This window comes from Ornithodoros turicata, chromosome 1 (assembly GCF_037126465.1).
Source record: "Ornithodoros turicata isolate Travis chromosome 1, ASM3712646v1, whole genome shotgun sequence".
In the NCBI taxonomy this organism is placed as follows: Eukaryota; Metazoa; Arthropoda; class Arachnida; order Ixodida; family Argasidae; genus Ornithodoros; species Ornithodoros turicata.
In genome coordinates, this window is record NC_088201.1 from 79540023 (window position 1) to 79556630 (window position 16608).

General features: G+C 45.7%; 1 protein-coding gene and 3 long non-coding RNA genes across 4 annotated transcripts; 3 read left to right on the forward strand and 1 right to left on the reverse strand.

Moving 5' to 3' along the window:
• The first annotated feature begins 7112 nt into the window (after positions 1-7112).
• On the forward strand, positions 7113-7851 carry LOC135401379 (uncharacterized). The gene is made up of 3 exons (XR_010424805.1): positions 7113-7216; positions 7433-7591; positions 7663-7851. It is a non-coding gene; the product is annotated as an uncharacterized LOC135401379 (long non-coding RNA).
• Positions 7852-9695: 1844 nt separating this feature from the next.
• Positions 9696-10353, forward strand: LOC135401384 (uncharacterized). The gene is made up of 3 exons (XR_010424806.1): positions 9696-10034; positions 10093-10149; positions 10213-10353. It is a non-coding gene; the product is annotated as an uncharacterized LOC135401384 (long non-coding RNA).
• A 980-nt stretch (positions 10354-11333) lies between these two features.
• LOC135377539 (uncharacterized) lies at positions 11334-14530 on the forward strand. The gene is made up of 6 exons (XM_064610042.1): positions 11334-11403; positions 11597-11842; positions 12939-13110; positions 13180-13322; positions 14085-14232; positions 14316-14530. Exons 1-6 carry the CDS (start codon positions 11334-11336, stop codon positions 14332-14334), a joined length of 798 nt encoding a protein of 265 aa, XP_064466112.1. The 3' UTR covers positions 14335-14530.
• An 891-nt stretch (positions 14531-15421) lies between these two features.
• LOC135401387 (uncharacterized) lies at positions 15422-16402 on the reverse strand. The gene is made up of 3 exons (XR_010424807.1): positions 16100-16402; positions 15791-16012; positions 15422-15552 (listed from the first exon to the last, which is right to left on the reverse strand). It is a non-coding gene; the product is annotated as an uncharacterized LOC135401387 (long non-coding RNA).
• Between the last annotated feature and the right edge of the window lie 206 nt (positions 16403-16608).

Sequence of the window (16608 nt, forward strand, 5' to 3'; positions counted from 1 at the left end):
TGCATCCTTTACAAGCAGAAATAAAGGGACTATCGCATCCGGGAACGTATGTATGATACCGATAGGGTAATGTTGGTCACCGCTTCAGAGTCAATTTGGCCAAATTTCTCTTCCGAAAACCGCTTACATATTAAATAAACGAGTTTTAAATGTTCGCATTCCATCTGCAGCCAATACGATGATGACGTAAGCCAGGCGCACGAATGGGAGCGCAGCGCAGGCGATTGTCTCCGAGGTCGTCCGATTGTCTCCGAGGTCGTGGCGTTCGCATCGCAATATACTACGTGAAAAGTCCTCGGTAAATACGGCTGCCTTTCAGTTACCAGTGCGAGTCCTGACGTAACCGTGTTGCGTGAAACACAGTGTTACGTTCCTGGCTGTACGAACACGTTTGACGCTAACCAGAAACAACATTCGGCGAGCCAATCACAGAGAAGACGCCGCCCCTAACATTCCGGCTCGCCCGTCCGCCTGTCGGTCGGTCACCAAGGCTACCAAGGTCCATCCGGCCGCTCCATGATTGGTCTCCTCCGCGTCAAAGGGCGCGCAGTGATTCGTGTCGTCCGCGTGATGTTTCCAGAGAGGGAATCCCGGAATGCGTCGTCTGCTCTTGCGAAGTTTTATATCAAACTGCACAGGAACAACGCCACTAATTCGCGTCGGGTTTTCGGCGTTATTATCCGTCATGAACTATGAGTAAAACGGCACTACAGTGTTTCGGAATCGACCGGGACGGATACGATAGTCCCTTTAAATCCTTTCGGCCACTCCTATTTACTCACGCCACCTGTGCATGAGCATCGGCGCCCTTCGGGACAGGCGGTGGGGGGGGGGGGGGGGGGGACGGAGTGTACGGGGGCGGGCGGACAGGCGGGGGTTATCCTAACCTAACTTAACCTAACCTCACCTAGAGGGGGGCACTGGAAGGCCATCTCACGTTCTTGGCTACCGTGAGGCGAAAACGAAATTGGCGTGAGAGCAGCACAAGCTGGAACATTTGTTGATGGTTTCATTAAGCACGGTAAGACAAATTTATAGAAGTGAGCGAACGCTGACCTGTTTATTCTGTTTGTTCTCGTCAAAAGCACACTGGTTTCATTTGCAAACGATGACATTATTGCTGCATAAAAAGCCTCTAACGAGAGTTCTGGCAAATACAGCAGATATGCCTCACGAGTCATCAAACGTACCAACGAAATTCCTCGCGACTCCTCGCTGCAGGATAAGAGCTTCCCTTTCAACACACGAATGCTTGCCTGCGTTGATAAAAAAAAAAAAAAAAAACAAGGCGACGTCGTTTGCTGAAGCACAGATCTGCATTTTCCTGTATAGTCTAAGCAAAACCACTGAATCGCGTGTCGCTACTCTTCACGGTAGCAGGTCCGCACATACAGTATCACGTAGGATAATTGGGGGGTAGGACCTATTCGGGTGAATTTCGTCTTCTACTTTTTAAAGCGCTGTTCATTTTCATTCTTCGGTAGATATAGCTGAACAAGCTGAACGCGAATCTGTCCCGGACGATATTTGAACCATACTTGACGAAAGAAAAATGGGGTGGTGGGACCCTCAGAGCGAAAGTTAAGGGGCGGTGGAGCCCCCGGAACCAAAACTCAGGGGGAGGGGCGACCGTCCCATTTGCCCCACCTTCCAACGCCCTGCGATAAGAGGTATTGCGCCAGTTTCACCATGATCTCACCTCCAGGAATTTGGGATTTGCGCGAACATGTGACCGAATCAGCAATCGTTTCTTTTGGCAAGGAATGCGACGATCTGTCTCCAACTCTACGTCCGTACGTGCTTGGATTATCAGCGCCGCAAACACCCCGCTACTGCTCCACAAGGACTTCTCCAGCCAATTGCACCACCCGAGCTCCCACTTCACCGAGTCGGCATTGATCTCTTTCCTATTAAAAAAAGCATACGGAAAATATACGGGACCATACATACGGGATTATTCAACACGGGGCTTATGCGTCCTGTGGACATATGGTTATATGTGGTTATATGGTCCATATGGGTGCGGTATGGCCCGTATGACCCATACAGGAATCTCCATATTCAATAATCCCGTGCAAATGTGTCTCATACAATTCCCATGTGGCCCAGATATCCACATGTGTGTATGGGCATCGGAATTATGAGACTGCTTTTACGGTTACCCAGAGAGCATAAGGTTATGTAGCACATTGAAGTAGCCGCTTCTGGGGTAGCCGTCGTATGACGATGCGGAGGAGATTATACAGGGCGCATTCAGGTGACACATAGTGGGGAGCCGAAATCCACCTACAAACAAAGCATCGAAGGGTGGGATACATTCTGAAAGCAGAACAGATCCTAGAAAAATGCAGGTATGTCAAGCTGAATATCTTTACGCGACCATATAGTGGCGAAACCAGGAAACGTTTCTCGGTCATCAAGTTTATTTGGCTTTTTTACACCCAAGGGCACGGCTGTAAAAGCTTGCACTGCCATGGAGCAGATGACGGCGTTGCATGGGTGAAGTGTACGCCATACCTGTTTCGCAGTAATCACAACTCAATAGAGAGCTTTGGAACGACCTGTAGCTTAACTTAATTGATGTCTTGCAAGATCTCCGCGATAGATGTGTTCATTTTCCTACGTCGGGTGCATGCAGTGGTGGGCAGTATCGCAGATACATGTATCTTCGATACAATCTTTCGATACATTTTGCGTATCGGTATTAGGTATCGCGTGCCAAAAATGAGAGTATCGGAGTATCGGTATCGAAAATACATTTTTAGTGTATCGTGTATTTTAACGACACTCGATACTAAAAAAAGACGCAAATATTGAGGCTGTTGTGAGACTTGTTGTGAGGCTGTGTTGTGGCGCTCGCTCAGGCGGTAGCCAGGCCGCAGCGGCGTAGACATGTCGACCATAAATTCGTTCGAAGCTTACGTCCGCGCGCGCGCTCCATCGTCAAGGTCGCCCGGAGAGGAGGCCCTGGACCCTGCCCTGGGACGCGCTCGTGGGCGCGCGCGGCTTCTAGTTGGTTCCAGAAGAATCTCTTCCGTCTCTTTCTACGGCGGGCGCGCCGAAAACGCCTTACACAGGACCAACCTCACGGCTTCTGGAACTGCGCTGCCCGATGTCCCCCTCCTCAGTGCGCAAGAGCACGTCCACTTGACTCGAAGTGTGGATTCCGCGTCTGCCATGCGGAAAGAATAACCGCCGGCTTAGCTTGAGCACTGTAACCCGTTCACCAGCTCACCATTCACAACGGCCAACTAAGAAAATCAAGTCAGAGGCAAAGTCAGAGGCTACCGGGTAAGTACTGCAGTACCAAACGATAAAAGCAGCAGAAAAAAAGTTTCAGGTTTATTCGTATGTATAGTCAAGTGCTCACAGACCGGTACGCACGAAGAACATTGTCTTAAAGAATTGTTTTTTGCTAGGCTGCTTATTGATGCGATCGTTTCAACGTACCCATGGCTTCAGTCTAAAGTTCTAACAAGACTAGCTGCTTAGACAGTGCAGCTTCATTAAATCCGTGCGGTCGGATACGTTCAAGCCCTGTCAGAAAAAGTGCGCTATAAAAATACACTAAAGGCTCTAGAAATAACGAATAAATGTTTTTACTTCCCTAATCATATTACCAGCTTTATTATATTGTTATTTCAGTGATGTAAACTTCGCGAATCATAATACCAGCTTTATTCTATTGTGATTTCAGTAATATAAACTTCAGTTATGTATCGAAGTATTGACGATATAGTACCGAGTATCTGTATCGAAAATCAATTTCGGTTCTGTATCTTGTATCGGTATCGGAAATACAATTTTTTAAGGTATCGAGTATCGGCATCGAAGATACTTTTTTGAAGTATCTTGCCCAGCCCTGTTTGCATGCTAGCTCATGTGTCTTGTCCACCGAAACGAATCTGTCAAAGGCGTCTGAAATTCATGGAATCCACATTAGTAACAGCGCCACTGGAGTACCACAAGTGTCGTCTTCAACCTGATGTTAAGTGATACTATCGGTTAACCAATACGTTAACGAGCACACTGAGCTGACAGATAGAGCATCAGGTTGCGGGAATCAATAGGGTAATAATCACACTGAGGAGATAAAGTAATAGGAACCCAAATGCTGGGAATGATGCCAAGCAAAAAGTGGACGAAACATAGCACTCAGGCACTCAATTAACCTTCAATTCACGAAATCCAACGGCTTCCGGAGGTGTATGCTACGGTACACAGATAGAGACGGCTTCACTTGCAAGGCACAAAAACACAGTCACAGCAGAGGCGCGACGGAAGACGACTTTCGAACGCAGGAACATAGAACGCGGCCGTTGTCGCCCGGGGCTCCAGCAAACGGGTGAACGTGTAGTATAATTCTATTGTTGGGAAAAACTCTCGTGACCTCTAGCGTCGGGCCAACCGTTGGACGACAGTTGAGTGGCTTTTTGCTTTGCTTTTTTTTAACTCAATAAGAAAACGCGGAAGCGTTGGCTGTATCTGTTACACAAGGTGCTTTATTTTTGGGGAAAGGTATTTTCAAATCACAAATATGCAGTCTGCTGTAGCTGCGCCAAACAAAAAGACGACATGAACCTTGTTTCTAAAGTTCGAGTGATATGCTGAAGCAACTTTGCATTCACTGGTCACTGACAACTGATGTCTCACGTGGAAGATTTCACAGTAGAACAACAGTATATTGACTCCACAGGCACACACCTTCACAGATCCAGCATCACAGAGAACATGTACATGTCCCTTCGTTGCTTGTGTAGGCGTCTGGATGACCCGTCACAGAGTAACTTGGACAGTTGGTACGCCGAAAGATGAAGATGCTCCAGCCGCTCAGACTGGCTTATCCATGCAGATGCTTTGCTAAAGGAGATATGACGAGTGCTTATACCTGAGTAAGAAAGGTCAGAATAGGAACCAGAAACGTGAAGACCAAAAATTCTACCTGCCGAAATGCTGCGTATATGTCTCAGGTATGTGCTATGCTATGCTAAACGGCAGAATGGAATAGAAACTGATTTACCTGTCATCGAGTGGGTAGCGGAAAAATGCAGCATTGGTCCTTCTTGAATCGTGGTTGCACCGAGCAAGCGAAGCAGACCTGCATTCCAGTTCTCTGTCACTGTATTTACTTTCAGAAGTATCCATAGGGCCCCGAGCTTTTCAGAGCCGATGTTGACAACATGTTAAAGGAGCAGTCTAGAGGCAAACAACTTTGTTTCTGTTTTTGGTCGGTATGGAATGTTAGGCACCCGAAAACAGTTTTCCCACAATTAGTACAACCGTAGCGAAATTGGGATAGCCCACGGAATCTCCCGTGCGCTTCGAAACACCCTCCTTCGGCTTCACGATAGACACGTGATGAGCGCCGCCACGCGCGTCACTATGTGACGTGAGTGGTAGGGACGCTCCTCATTAGACCTGGGATCACATGATCGAGGTGCGCAACACCGCGCAGGTCGGATCGCCTGCTACCACTTCGGAGACGATAGGCGTTCTCTGGCTGCGTGACGTCCGAAACGGGGGGTGAAGTCTATCAAGGACACGACCTCGATTTTTTTGGAACCGCTGACACCATGGGAAGAACGAGTGGTGCAGCACGAATCTAACTGTGTGATGTACAGCGATACCCCAGTGCTTCCCGACAGCGTACAGCCTGGCTGACCGTTTTAAAGGGACTATCGCATCCGGGAACGTGTGTATGAGACCCATACCATAATGTTCGGTATCATTTCACAATCTAGTTGGCCAAATTTCTCTTTCGAGAACGCCGTACATATTGAGTAAACGAATTTTAAATATTCCCGCCGCCTCTGAAGCTAAGGAAGCCCAGCGATAGTAACATCATGATGACGTAACGCAGCCGCACGAATGGGAGGGCTGCGCAGACGACAGTCTCCGAGCTCGTCTGCTTCGGGTTTGAGTCGCCATCGTCGCCATTTACCTCGCGAAAAGTCATCGATAAATACGCCGACTTCCGCTTGTGATTGCGAGTTCTGACGCGACCATGTCGCGTGAAACACGGTGTTACGTTCCTGGGTGTACGAACACTTCGGGCTCTAACCCAGAAGTGACATTCCACAAGCCGAGGGACAGTGACACGAAGCGAAAATGGGAGGCAGTAGTCGCCAGCAGACATCCTGACGTACAAGGAGAAATACATGTGTCCCGCGTTTGTTCTTCACACTTTGCGGAGGATGCGTACATGGAAACGGATGTTCTACAAATCCGACTTGGAGTTCCGAAACGAAAGCGGCTGAAGGCTGACGCCGTGCCCACAATATTTCCGGAACCAACTCGGCCGCGGTCTGCTGAGGTGGGTCACAGTTTTCGTATATGTCAAATGGGACCCCGCAAAAGGACATAATAATTGATAGGATCTAGCCATGAAAAGCGTGCCTGCAACGCAGTTTACACGCTTTTCTCGGCATTGGCGCAGCCGGCGAAGTTCGATCCCTAAAACTAAGCAATGTGGGTTTTGCAAGGGAAACCCATGAGCTGAGATTGCCATTCTCGTAGTGCTTGCTGGAAATGTCGCTTACCGATGGGATGGATTATTATGAGAACATATATAATGAAGGGGCGTATGCACGTTTTCATTTAGCCGCGCGTCATATACGAACACGAACGGTACTTTGTCCTTTTGTGGGCTCCCATTCAGCGAGCAAATGAGGTTTCATTTTCTCTACTGCATTAATGCATGCTGGAAATACAGGTTGCATGTTCGAAAAACAAGTGACAACTTTATTTTGAGATTATGAATGGGGAGTTTGTCGCCATGGGCGATACTCTACCCCATTGCTTCTGGTAATGTGGGGTATGGAACAATTTTCATAAGAGGTATCTGTACAAGGAATGTTTTTTCTAGGCAGATTTGTGAAAACCAATCTATTACATATCTTATGAGATGTTGACTTATGAATTGGAACCACAAGTAAATAGTTTCGTTTACAGGTCCAGTCCACCAGCTTCACTGAAGCCAGTGCAAGAGTGGTACGTTCCGTAGAAAGCTCTTATTAGGCATTGCTGCACATTCGTGCTCCCGCCTATCTGTTCCAGTTTAAGATGTTTTTGTCGTACTTGTCCTATACCAGCCTGTTACAGTGATAGGTGTGATAACGTGTTTGTATTGTAGACGTGGAAAGGATGGAATCGGCAAGCGATGCGGGTGAATGTTTCAGCCTACAACAATCCATGTCATCAGCGGGTCCGGAAAATGGTACATGCCCAATTCATTTATGCTCACTCTTGATAAAATCCATGGTGGTTAAAATGAATGCATAGGCAATTACTCTTGAGATTCATAGCTCCTCCTTGTAAACACAGGAGAGCAGTAATCACATCATATCCCATATTGTTTTTTCATAGTTGTATTGCATAATTGCCTTTCTGCATTTTTTGTATGTGTCATGTTGGTATTGCTCTATTTCTTCAGTGCTAGTGCTGGATGGACTGCCCCTTGAACCATTTGTGCCCTACCAGATAGTCAGCCAATATGGGTTCCATTACACATTAGTACCGCACAAGCCAGAATCTGTAGCGGAAAGGGTTCAGGACAAGGAAACACAAACAGCTATTCCGACATCCACGCTTGGTAATATTGTAATATCATTTACAGGGAACAGACCTTTTACACACGTAGCCTACTGGTTTTTTGGTTTGCAGGCACTCAAACTGGGTTCCACATGCAAAGTAGGGAAAGCCAGACAGGCATGAGCCTTCCCCCTTCCAGCTCCCTTCTGTTGACATCATCTGAACTAGCAACTTGGTGTCCAGAAGACAGCAACATTGAAAGCGTGGAGGTCTCTGCAGGACAGGCTTCCATGCAGCATATAGGTGCACCAGCATTTGAGGAACTGATGCCAACGGATATGCTTTACATGCCTCTTTCGCCCGTCCACTGCTCCACCCCAGCTAGAGAAGAACTTGATACAACCTTGGGATCTACATGGTATGCCGTAGTACAAGTGTATTATATTTACAGAAAATTGTTAATAACTCTGGTGATCTAGTGATTACAAAAAGGAAAGCTATGACGTCCATTTAAGTTAATATGAATTACATTGTGACCGTTGTGAGGCAAGTGTGACAGAGTTACAGCATATTTGTCTACCCACAGATTAATATTGCCTCTTGATGTGTTTTACTATCCATGTGGGTGGTGAGCCTAAACAGCTTGTACCCTATCATGAAGTTGCTACTATCTGTGTCGGGTCTGAACCCATGATAATTGGGTCAGTAGGTGGACATGCTACCAATCAATTGATAGGAGCCACCTTGAAATGAATACCACGGATGCTAACAGCATATGTTACAACCAGGGTGTCGAACCGAACCCGAACCCGAACCGAAAACCGTACCCGAACCGTTATTTTTGCCGGAACCGAACCCGAACCCGAACCGAAATTTTCATGACACTGTTGAACCCGAACCGGAGCAGAACCGTAAAAAATAATAGCGGTAACCGGTTCGCAACAAAACGGTTCGGACATTAAAGAAGTCAGCATAAGAGTTCCTCTCTATCCCCGAACGAAGACACATTGGTATCATCATCACGCACCTATATCATAAATTTCAGAAATGTTCACCTAGCAGTCAGACGACGACGTATAGTAAGTATACTTTCAGCGTCTTTTTAGCATGTTGAAGCGCAGTTGTCCTTGTGAGTGCCGCGGCTAGCGCCCCACGCACGCGGTGCGGCGTCTACTCTTCAGAGACCAGGTGCCACGCGGACGAATGAAACACGAATGGAGTAGGCCAGTTATATAGCTCTACAGGACGAATATGTGATCAAATAAGCGCCAAAGATTTCCCTTTACACGTGAGCAGCACAAATTAAACAAGTCAGAAACATGAGAAGTGGAGAAGGAGCGTACGCAGAACGGTGCCTGTTTGATTGGTCGTGCTTTGAAAAGTAAATGTGGTTCTGCTTATTGGTAGCGCAGTTCTGTCGTCGTGACACATTGCCGTTGTGTTGTGGATTAACAAGTACACTGCTGTGAGCTCGGACAGAGTAAGGCTTGCAGGCTTATTTTCGACATGCTTCAGTACAGTTTCAGATCGATTCACGCTGTGAAGGCAGTGTGCCGGCAAGTACTGTCGTCTATGTTACGCTGTCCATCTTATTAGGCTTCCTTTAAGTGTATCTTGCTGGCACTGTGCGTGTGAAAAAAGATATTTTGGGAACAGAAAGTAGCAGGACTACACCGCTTCAACAGCGTGAACTCTAGTTGCAATAAGTGTTCATCCATTTCTCATTTCTCTCACTAAAGGGCTACCTCACCGCTAGAGACGTCAATGCAGACAACAGCAGTAAGCTATTAGCCACGCATTTCCTGATAAAAGCAGTTTTATGGAACATATATAACGGAAGCGTTGAACCAGTTCGCGAACCGGTTCGGGGCTGCGAACCGGTTTGCGAACCGGTTCGATTTCTGGCCTGGCCGAACCGGAACTGAACCGGAACGAAATCAAAACAACGCGAACCCGAACCCGAACCGAACCCGTATTTTTTGCGGTTCGATACCCTGGTTACAACAGCAGTCAAGGTGGTGGATAAAGCTTGAAGATAAAAAAGCTTAGGAAGAACAACAGACATACACACGGATAGCTCATAGCAGCAGTATAACACGTAACACAGACATGACAGAAGTTATAACAACAAAATACATGGGAACAGAAGGGGTAAGGAAGCTGTGGCCAACAAACTAGGCCACCATGACCACGCTGGGGAACAGGTCATTTTAACCTTGGTGAAACAGACCTACAGGGAAGGATGTACAGGGATTTTATGAAAAAGTCATCCTAGAAACAGCACCGCAAAGTGTGCTGCCCTGACGAATAGGCCGTGCATTCCAAGACATAGATGCCTTCCTAGACTGAATAGCAAAGGCTTTCTACTTCACACACAGCATTGTATTACACATATACGTTTCGCAAAGGTGAATAACTTCTTTTCTTTCTCGATGTAGCCAGCCTGATCCGAAGGACGTGACGGTCCACTCATCTGAATTAACAGAGGGATCAGAGACTGAAGAGTAAGCTTTGCACTTGAAAGCCGTGGGAATTCTTACATTGCAACTATTTTTTTCCTAGTGACGAATATGAGAAGGAACATGAGGGACATCATTCTAAATCCCATGTGCATCGAACGTAAGTACAGCATGCTCCAGTATGCTGTGTTTTAAGACATAGAAATATGTGATTGCTTTTCAGGCTAAATCCAGAGGAACGTCTCTTCCTGGTGGCGGAGTCAAGTCTGCGAGAGCTCCTGTCACAGTGTCCTTGTGGCAGCAGCGATGCTGAAACAGACATCACAACAAGGGGCACATGGCTGAGAGCAGCAACAGCTTGCCGCTGTGGGAAACTGCGTACATGGTCCAGCCAGCCTTGGGTGGAAGACAGACCACTCGGAAACATTCTGCTCTGTAGTGCGATTCTGTTTTCCGGCGTGAACATAACCAAGGCATTTCGTATGTTTGCCGTGATGAAGGTACAAATACTGGCACTTTTCTATTGTTAACGTAACCAAGGCATTTTGTACATGTTCCATACGATGCAGGTGCCAACACTGACTTTGTCGCAGTACTTCAGAACACAGAAACAGCACCTCTTTCCTGCCGTGAATGATGTGAGTACATTTATAAAGTATGTGCCTATTATCGTTCAAGAAAACAAGTAACATATCCTAGCGGTAGCTCGAAAGTCACAGAATGTTTTCACCCAATGTTCCTTTTAGTATGTGATCTTATCTTATCTACAACTGTTGTAGGTCTTCCTGAGCAGACAAGCTGAGCTACTGGACCGGCTCCGCCCAGTGCCCCTGACCCTTGCGGGAGATGGCAGATGTGATTCGCCAGGCCACACAGCCCTCTATGGCACTTACACACTGCTTGAGACAGTTGCCAATAGGATCATCCACTTTGAATTGGTCAAGGTATCTCATACCAAATCTTTCTGTAACAGTATTGTAAACATTGCATCATGCAATTCATACTTTTTCGGGTAATACCCGATTATACCCGATATTTGCCCCCAAGTTTCAAATTTTCGGCCTTAATCCAGTTTCTCCCTAAAAAAAAGTGGTTCTAATTAAGTGGTTTTGTCATTGCCGAACTGGCAGAGCTTACTCACAATGTTGTACTAAAGTCCTTAGCACTACGAGCTCAGGTCTAATTGCTGCTATTCAGAGAGTGGAAGAAGTGTTGACGTTGTACAGGCCTACAAGTGTTGAAGTTCCACAGCCTAATTGAGCACATCAAAACATAGCTCTGTTGTTTCTGTTGTCAAATCGCCATACCTCTAGGGGGCAACACTACCCTGTATATGGGTATAACATGTGTAATACGTCGATCTTGGTGTTTTATGTAACAGTCAACAAAAGTCTCAAGCAGCAATGCCATGGAGGTACATGGTCTAAAGAACTGCCTTGCCTACCTTGAAGCACATGACATGGTTGTGGACATCATAGTGACTGACCGCCACACTGCAATAAAGTCTGTGTTAAGGGAATTGTGTCCACACATCAAACACCGTTTTGACGTGTGGCACGTTGGAAAGTTGCTTTCGGTATTCAAACTCATGTGGTAACTTTGAACAGGGATCAAGAAAAAGCTTGTGTCTCTCAGCCGCTCCACAAAGCACCACGTTGTGAAGTTCTGGATAGAGAGCCTTATCCGACACATATACTGGTGTCCAAAGTACAGTGGGGAAAGTGGTGACCTTTGTCTGGCGAAGTGGGTATCGGCAGTGAACCACATTGTCGATGTCCATGAGCATGACAACTCACTGTACCCAGTTTGTTATCATGGCCCAGTTTCAGAACCACGAGAATGGCTCAAAGAAGGTAAGTACAAATAAATAAACCAATGGGTGCAGTCAGGCGATAACTCAAGAAATCTCTGAGAAAACTTTAAATGAATATTTGGTAAAGTAATTGCATCTGGGTTTTCTGGAGTAACACAAATGCAAAATGTGTGACATATATGCGTGTGTCTACTCTACATGCATGCCCTGTTATCATTGTTTTGGGAAGTGTGATTTAGCTGGAACTGAACAAAATTCAGGAAAACTGCTTAACCCTTTCTTAAATATAGCACTGCATGTAAATGGTTTTGGTGCTTAAAAAATACAGTTCTCACAACTCAGACCTCAGTGGCTGAACGATGGCGATGACAGGCAGGGTGAAGTGACCCGACGAGGCTGATTGTGGCATTAAACCAGCACACTCTTGAAAATGGTGTCCTAAGATTAACTGTACAGTATGACTTATTAAAGTCACACTGTGCAGTTAATCTTCGGACACCATTTTCAAGAGTGTGCCTGTTTATGAATGCATTTTTTAAAATTAAATTATGTACAGTGCTTATTAGCACTGCTGACACAATCACGCGAGGTAGGTTTTTTGAGTGGAAGCTGAAGTTAATTTCCGCGTTGTATCAAAATTTAAGCTACACCATTTTTATGCGTGTGTAGGAAAGGAGCCTTATTGCACTGTTCATCCCATTGACACACATGGATTTTTCATTGCTTGCCCTCCTGTAGAGGGCCCAATAAATAGCACTATGGTCCTAAATTTTCTTCAGCAGGCATGTACTAGTACGTAGACATAGCAACAAAAATACTAAAGAGTGGACAAGTTGATTTATCCCTTTCTTACACCCACGAGTTCAGTCGTGTGCTATGTCGTGGTTGCATCTCCAAGCATCGAGCTTATAGGTAATTTTACATAATAAGTGGTCGAGCTGGTGGATGAACTCCAATGTCAGGAAGCCTGACCAGCGAGTGACAAGGGAAAGCAAGCACAACACAAGTGGCTTGTTGTGTCTGTTTTTTGTTTTTTTTTTTCTGTTGTCGGTCGCTCACGCTTTCTCAAGAAGGACTAGTAGTTTTGTTAACTTTGTTGACAGAGCTAGAATTAAGCTTATCATTTACAATTACAGATAGTGAGACGTACGCAAAGGTCAAGGACATCTTGACAGCACCCGCACTGCTCAGGGATGTCCCTATGCTTTCTGCAAAACAACAGACATATGGCCTGGAGTCATACCACAGTGTCCTGAACCACTTTGTTCCGAAATCCTATTCGTTTTCTGATGAGGGGATGGTGGCCAGGTATTAAACCTTCATAAAATCATGTCACACATTAACCTGTACCATCTACATTACAAAACTGTGTTTTAGGACACAGTTGGCAATACTCCATTACAACGAGAATGCTGACCGTGTGCAAGTGGAAAGAGAGGGCTCCAAGCAGTTCCGACTGAAGCCATCCAAGCTGAAAAAGACGTGGGTGGCCGTACCCCTCAAAGAAAATGCTACCTATGGTATATTTTCACCACTGCGTGCATCATGTTCTGTGTCAATACATAGATGTAGTTATTGTGGCTAGTTTGAAGATAGCGCTAGTTATAGAGTGTTTTATCCTTTGCAGAATTTTTTTATTGAAAAGCTATGAGAGCAGCATATATAGATCTCATTTTTGCCTGATTACTTTAAGAAATTAATTAGGTGATTCCACACAAAAGCAAGCGGAATGAGGGTATCCTTGCTTAGAGCTATTTCAGGTCTAACAAATCCTAAAATACACATGTGCCTTAAAATATCCATCCTTGAATATTGATATGAAAATTAGCTGAAACCACGCTGGCGGGGAATGCAGGAAGCACAGCGCTCACTTCATGCAAGAGCTCGACATAATTTGAAGTAATGGAAATCATCAGAGTAGGTGCTGATCTACTGGCTAAATAAATCACTTCTGTTGCCGTAGATGGCTCTTGAGGAGCACTTTTTCAGTCTCTCATCATCTGCATACCAAAATTCAGCAATAGATATTTCACGGCATGCTTTTAAGGATTTTTAAAAGATAGAATGGCTTTCAATGTGGATTTTCTCCTGTTCTGCTTGCTTTTGCTGAAAGGTCACATATATCCCCTTCCAAATGATGTCCGCCTTGCAGTATAACTCAATTGGGAAAAGTGATGTCTGTGCTGCTCCCATAGTTTTTCCATAAAAACACCCAGTATTGAGCATAGTCCTTCAAGTTCACCTAACACATTTATTGTCAACCTATGCTTATCCATCAACAGATTATGCGGCAACACTGATTGCAGAGGTTCTGACTCGCATTCAAGAACACCAAACGCAGTCAGCAGCTGCAGAAACTCGGCCAGCTCGTTCAGCAACATATGGTGAGAAGCCAACTCTTAGGCAAGCTGTGGAACAACACCAAACACGGTACGCAAAATATTGGTTCTACCAAGTTGCACCCAACCTGCTTGCTCCTGATGACTTAACTCTATTCTGGATTTTACATGTAGGTTCCAGAAGGGAAAGTAGGCCATGTCCACACCGGCTGAGGACCACGGACAGCTGGCCATCTTGACATATGACATCACAAACAGCCCTTTTCAGGGCCAACCAATGCTTTACGCAAAGACAAGCGTTGCTTGTAGATCAACCCACCTCATATGACATTGCATATTAATTCTCAAACCCATTTTGATAACTGCATAACTAAAATCATTAAAGGGACTATCGCATCCATGTGTGTATGTTAGTCGTCGCTTAACAGTTAACTTGGCCAAAATTCACTTCCATAAACAGCTGAAGACAAATTTGTCAGTCTCAGCAACTATCAGCCTTGTGTGTGTGACGTTTGCTCCAATTTTCAGAGAAGGAATTTTGAAATACTCTAATATCCGTCATCCGCTCTTGCCCACGTGATTGTCAGTGAGCAACGTAGAAAAAAATGTCACTGCAGTGGCACAATCAATTGGGACGGATGCGGCAGCCCCTTTAAGCAGTACCTGTTGTACGAAAAGAAGTCTTATGGATATGCTGAATTGCAAAACTATATTTTATTATAACCAAGTTAACATTTTTTTTCATTCCAGCACATGGGCAGTTCTGAGAAGACAGCAGCCTGGAATCTACTGAAATTGTGAACAACAGTATCATCACCATCTGTGCATGGATATTAAATACCACTGTAGCATTTTGTTATGCAAACGAAATATTAAAACGAAAAACATGAAAGAATTTATATTCGTGCTATCCGGGAGGTTTTTCGGTATGTGTGGTGCATGTACTGCTTTCGACACGGCAGCTTGTGGCTCTTGATTTTCATCACATTTGAAAAAAGGTACATGATCTTTTTATGAGCATTAGCTTAATGAGTTAGATGTTTCAAAAAAAGGAAGTGAGGTATGTGGCTTTGAAGCCTTACAGTGTGATAAATGTACAGGAATGTACACTCACGCCAATAATATCAGGTCGACACCCTCTAGCTTACCTACTCCTTTTATGTTCACTGAAGCATACAGCCTTGTTAATATGAAGGTATAACCATGAAAAGGGAATCAGCCAGCAGATGCATATAATATATGTATGCTGAAAACATACCATTCTTAAGAAAGAAACCCTTGGTAGGAAGGCGACGGGTGCTCTCTTCGAATCGCTCGCACAGCGCAGCCTGGAATTTGTCGCCTATTTCTAGGTCCGAGGTAGCCCCAGACCCAACTGGCAAATATAGAGTAGGCTGTGAACCTCAGACACCTATGTAAAGATATAAGGCAAGTCAATTTCAGCGATACTGCAGCAAAAAAGGATGACCAACTCGCATACATAAGATGTGACCAAAAGACAACTGCAAATATCCTAGTATATTCCAACATATCTATAGAACATTGCATTAAAGGTTGCATTAAAAGATGAAACTCCTACATATCGGTTAAAATACAGCTGTGGTTGCTGTAAGGGACTATTACCATACCAGCCCTAGGAAACGACATACCTGTTGTCTGTCGGATCCAACAGCCGCAGCCGATAGTCGTAGCGGCAGTACTGGCGTGCATTCACCGCCAGCATTTCCCTCCGCAGACAGAAGTCGTGGAACAGACGGTGCTCGGTGACGCACTGCACGCCAGCACTGTCACACAGAGCTGCAACCTGGCTCACTGAGGTGCAGCACAAGTATTCGTCTGGTTGCTCCGGACTGCAGACGCCACACAGACACCTGTCATTTTTCAAGTACCAGTCCAACAATCGGTTGATAGCGTAATTGCAGTGGGTGCGATGCGTACAATGTGATAATCTGACTTACCGAAAGTCATCGTTTTGCGTGACTTCGCGAACAACTGCATCCCTGTTGATCGGAGGATGAAGCGGAAGTGGGTCCGTTGAATACGGATCATCGTCTGACACCACGTCGTCCGAGCTGTCCTCACTGAATTCATCCAGCAGCGACGAGGAAAAACTTTCGCTTTCGACGTCCGATATGATCACAGCTAGGCTCTACGCGGTTTCCCAGGCAGACGACGTCCCGACAGTCGCTCCCTGATTGGTGCGGCTGCGTGACGTTTGCGGAGAGGGAATACCAGAAAACCCTCAACGTCCGTCGTCTGCTACGGCTATGTTTTCCATCAAACTGCACAGAAACTACTCCACTTCTTCGCGTCGGACTTTTTGTGTAATTGTTGGCGACGAACGACGAGTAAAACGTCGCTATAGTTTCGGAATCAACCGGGACGGATGCGATAGTCCCTTTAACTGCACAGTTGGTTCAATGGCTAACAGGTGGCGCCACAATAGCGCCGTCATTCATTGCTTGCT

Bases quoted from the DNA above. Each gene is read 5' to 3' on its own strand.
- LOC135377539 (XM_064610042.1), top strand. From the start codon at position 11,334: ATGTGTAATACGTCGATCTTGGTGTTTTATGTAACAGTCAACAAAAGT. The intron at 11,843-12,938 runs GTAAGTACAAAT...TTACAATTACAG, and splicing joins ACGAGAATGGCTCAAAGAAG to ATAGTGAGACGTACGCAAAG. The intron at 13,111-13,179 runs GTATTAAACCTT...ACTGTGTTTTAG, and splicing joins GATGAGGGGATGGTGGCCAG to GACACAGTTGGCAATACTCC.